The sequence below is a fragment of the Berghia stephanieae genome, chromosome 14 (genome assembly GCF_034508935.2).
Source record: "Berghia stephanieae isolate SIO BIC M18660-M18661 chromosome 14, UCSD_Bste_1.3, whole genome shotgun sequence".
In the NCBI taxonomy this organism is placed as follows: domain Eukaryota; kingdom Metazoa; phylum Mollusca; class Gastropoda; order Nudibranchia; family Aeolidiidae; genus Berghia; species Berghia stephanieae.
In genome coordinates this window covers 29,749,459-29,751,958 of record NC_088373.1, presented here as the reverse complement: position 1 = coordinate 29,751,958, position 2,500 = coordinate 29,749,459, and the positions used below count along the sequence as shown (strand labels likewise).

General features: G+C 38.5%; 1 protein-coding gene across 1 annotated transcript in view; it reads right to left on the bottom strand.

Annotated features, from left to right (window-relative positions):
* LOC144959568 (uncharacterized) overlaps window positions 1-995 on the bottom strand; it is an 11,712-nt gene extending 10,717 nt beyond the window's left edge. The window contains exon 1 of the mRNA XM_078892186.1: window positions 743-995. Within this exon, the coding sequence (XP_078748312.1) occupies window positions 743-995 (253 nt within the window). The remainder of the gene's footprint in view (window positions 1-742) is intronic.
* Window positions 996-2,500: the final 1,505 nt, after the last annotated feature.

Below are 2,500 nucleotides of genomic sequence, written 5' to 3'. Positions count from 1 at the left end.
TCTGCCTGTTTGTTCTTGGTTATTTATAATTTAGCTTATGATATCTTTAGGTTATGATTTTGATTTACATTTGTACTATTTTTGTTAGATTGCTTGTTTTTTTTTTTTTTTGTTTCAGCGGTCTCTCATATAACCTCAATTGTGTTGGAAGAGACCTAAAGCAACAAAAAAAAAAAAAAAAAAAAAAAAAAAAAAAAAAGCCTATTTCGAACAAGTTCCCAATCTCGTTGCGCGGCCTAGGACCCGGGCATTGGGCAAAAAAGTTCGAAATTTCGGGTATACTTTTCCATACTCCGTCAATGACCTAAACAAGATTATTTCTTTTATTTTATTAAGCTTTTATATAGGGCAATATCTAGTGAACATGCTCAAAGCGCATTACAAAGAGTCCTGACAAACAGTAACGTGTTATTCATTGTACACCTGACTACCGTTAGAGAATGTGAGTAAAGAGCTTTTTCCAAGGACTCATCTATGCGCCGAGCTAGGGTCGAACCCAGGAACCTCCGATCCGAAAGAGAGTGTTATACCACAAGACCGTACGAACATTTCTTATATACAAATTGCATTTTTTGTCAGAATGATTGTCTCCCAAATTAATTATTTGACCCCAAAAATCGTCAGGCTACTCTGTTATCATTACGCGTCAAAATATGCCAAGTGACGTCAACTTCATTCATTCTATCCCGATAAAGTAATGACCCACTATTTTCCCTGGCCAAAACAATCTAGGGGATATTACCTCTAACTCCCAAATACGAAACCAGATTAACATCACTGGCAGAGCTGTCAAATACAGGAGAAAAGGCACAATACAAAGAGAATTGGAGACTCTTCACCGCAAGAAAAAGAGGAACGGTAGAAGCTGCGAAGTCAAATAGCAACGGAAACGGAAGACTGTAAATAACTAAGTACGGTAACACCAGACGACCAAACAAAACGAAAATGACATCAGTAAAGTTATTGCAGGCAGGGGGAGAGTACGAGAATCTCATCCTCTTTTGTTTGAAGAGTTGAATCTATTCCTAATGCAACACTTCAAAGCGCAAGATTTCACCACTGTTGTGCTTTTGTTGAAAGTACAAGAATCCTATCGTGTTCACTCATTCCCAAGGCCGTAAGGGCGCGGGGGGCGGGGGGGGGGCTTGCCGGATGCAGCTTCAACAATCTGGTGCCACTTTTCTCGGATGTTAGCCATTTCTGTCAACTTGCATAACGTAAAATCTGTCCAGCCACGTTTTCTTTTATCTTCCTCTTCTCCGTTAACGCTTCACTGTACACCTGACTACCGTTAGAGAATGCGAGTAAAGAGCTTTTCCCAAGGACTCAACTATGCGCCGAGCTAGGGTCGAACCCAGGAAACTTCCGATCCGAAAGCGAGTACAAGACAGTTATGCAAACTGTGTTGCACAAGCTGTCATGTTCGACCAATAAATGTCCTATTTTTTGACCATCGTAAGGAGTGATTTCAGTTTTCCGCCTGCTTTTACATAGTTTTACACTTATTCAAACAATAAATTATGCCATTACATGACATACATTATCCGACCATGGAAGCTATATTTTCTTTAGATTACCGTCCAGCCGAGTCTATATATTGAGCTTTATATATATTGAGCTTTATATAGCGCAAATATCCACAAGGGGTCCCTGGTCAACAGCAACATTTAACATGTAGGACGGGACATGACGCCTGTTTGGCGATATTACAATTTTACGGACAAATACAACGCTGTTAACGGCCAGGTACTCATTTAAAACCTGAGTACGATGAGAGAATGTGAGTAAAGAGCCTTTTCCAATGACTCAACTATGCGCCGAGCGCGAGGCTCGAACCCAGGACCTTCGGATCCGAAAGCGAGTGTCATACCACTAGACCTCATAGCCGCACATTATCGAGTCATCGATCACATGATTTTCTGTTGTTCAGAGATTGGGCATTTCTCAAATCACATAAAAACACTGCTTTGTTTATAAAAACTGTAAGCAAACCAACGGATCGAGTTGGACAAAATGATCTGTCGTGATATTTTATAATATAGGTTATTGCGATCACATTTTGCAATGTGGCCAATGACTCGAACACACTGAAAAATAATATAGCATTTCTCCTTCAGATAGGAAATCGCTGAACTTATCACTTTGTCTATTTTGAATCAAGAGTCATAACACAAATTTTGATCAATATCACGAGAAATGTGTTTGAGTTGCCAGACGGTGTTTCTAAAAATGCTAAATGAGTTAGAGAATAGAAAAAAATACCATTACCTTTTTAATTAATATTGAGTTCAAAGTAGCGATTTTAATTCTCCTCTGGGATTATCACAAGTACAAAAAGGTTGAAATTATGCATTTTGTTTTGTTTTCGTACCTGCATACTTTGCAAAAACATAAACAAGATATTGATAGAAATTGTTAAGATTCCAAACAACAATTTTCGAACCGAAAGAGTTTTCAAAAATACTAAATGTATGGAGTTGAAAATAGCACTAAATGCTAC